This window comes from Galeopterus variegatus, unplaced genomic scaffold (genome assembly GCF_000696425.1).
Source record: "Galeopterus variegatus unplaced genomic scaffold, G_variegatus-3.0.2 Scaffold9932, whole genome shotgun sequence".
NCBI classification, from domain to species: Eukaryota; Metazoa; Chordata; class Mammalia; order Dermoptera; family Cynocephalidae; genus Galeopterus; species Galeopterus variegatus.
In genome coordinates this window covers 101,764-102,747 of record NW_007736043.1, presented here as the reverse complement: position 1 = coordinate 102,747, position 984 = coordinate 101,764, and the positions used below count along the sequence as shown (strand labels likewise).

Genomic DNA, 984 nt, shown 5'->3' with positions numbered 1-984 from the left:
ACAACATTACAAATCATTTGGGAAATATGAAAATTATAATAATTCATGCTCTTTATGAAAGATGAATTATATAGAGCCATCAACTTAAACCTCTGATGCTCAGAAATTCAGTACAAGTTGATGTTTGCCTATATGACGCTACGTTCTGTTTCCAAATTTATGACTAGATGTATTTCATAGGTGACAAATTGTCTCTCCCTTATGGAGAGGAATTACATAGATGGATAGAAATTGACAAGAATTAAAATAGAAATTGTTTCTCTCACTTTAGCATTCTTTAAGAGTCCAGAAAATCAGTATAGTTGATCCCATGGGTTTCTGNTGTTGGTCCCTGACTGGGCCAGATATAGGATTGGAAGGGGAGGGGTCTAGACAAGCTCTTGACATTGTTCTGACTCTTTGTTGGTTGGTTGTCTCCTCTTATCCTTTTGCAGACTGAAGAACACAGGATATGTGTCTGTGTTAGAAAACGTCCACTGAATAAACAAGGTAAGTCCTGTTCAATCAGACAGACTTCTCACTGAGAGTCCCTCTGTATCCAGAGAGCACCCCTTGTACTACTCTCCTTCTGCAGAACTGGCCAAGAAAGAAACTGATGTGATTTCCATTCCTAGCAAGTGTCTTCTCTTGGTACATGAACCCAAATTAAAAGTGGACTTAACAAAGTATCTGGAGAACCAAGTGTTCTGCTTTGACTTTGCATTTGATGAAACAGCTTCAAATGAAGTCGTTTACAGGTTAGTCCCTTGCCTCTTTTTTTCTTCTTCTTCTTNGGGTACCTACAATCCTGACTTCTTTTTTTAAAAGAAAGGTGACTGGTAAGGGGATCTTAACCCTTGACTTGGTGTTGTCAGCACCACGATCTCCCAAGTAAGCCACGGACCGGCCCTTACAATCCTGACTTCTAATAGCTTTTTCTTTTCGTGTACTTTATATAAATGGAATTTCAAAAATATTTTTAAGTGAATTAATAACCTTTAGTAA

At 37.9% G+C, this 984-nt stretch overlaps 1 protein-coding gene across 1 annotated transcript in view; it reads left to right on the top strand.

Annotated features, from left to right (window-relative positions):
* Window positions 1–984, top strand: part of KIF2C (kinesin family member 2C) — a 31,185-nt gene that overhangs the window by 10,454 nt on the left and 19,747 nt on the right. The window contains exons 5-6 of the mRNA XM_008593979.1: window positions 435–489; window positions 575–737. Coding sequence (XP_008592201.1) covers window positions 435–489; window positions 575–737 — 218 coding nt within the window. The remainder of the gene's footprint in view (window positions 1–434; window positions 490–574; window positions 738–984) is intronic.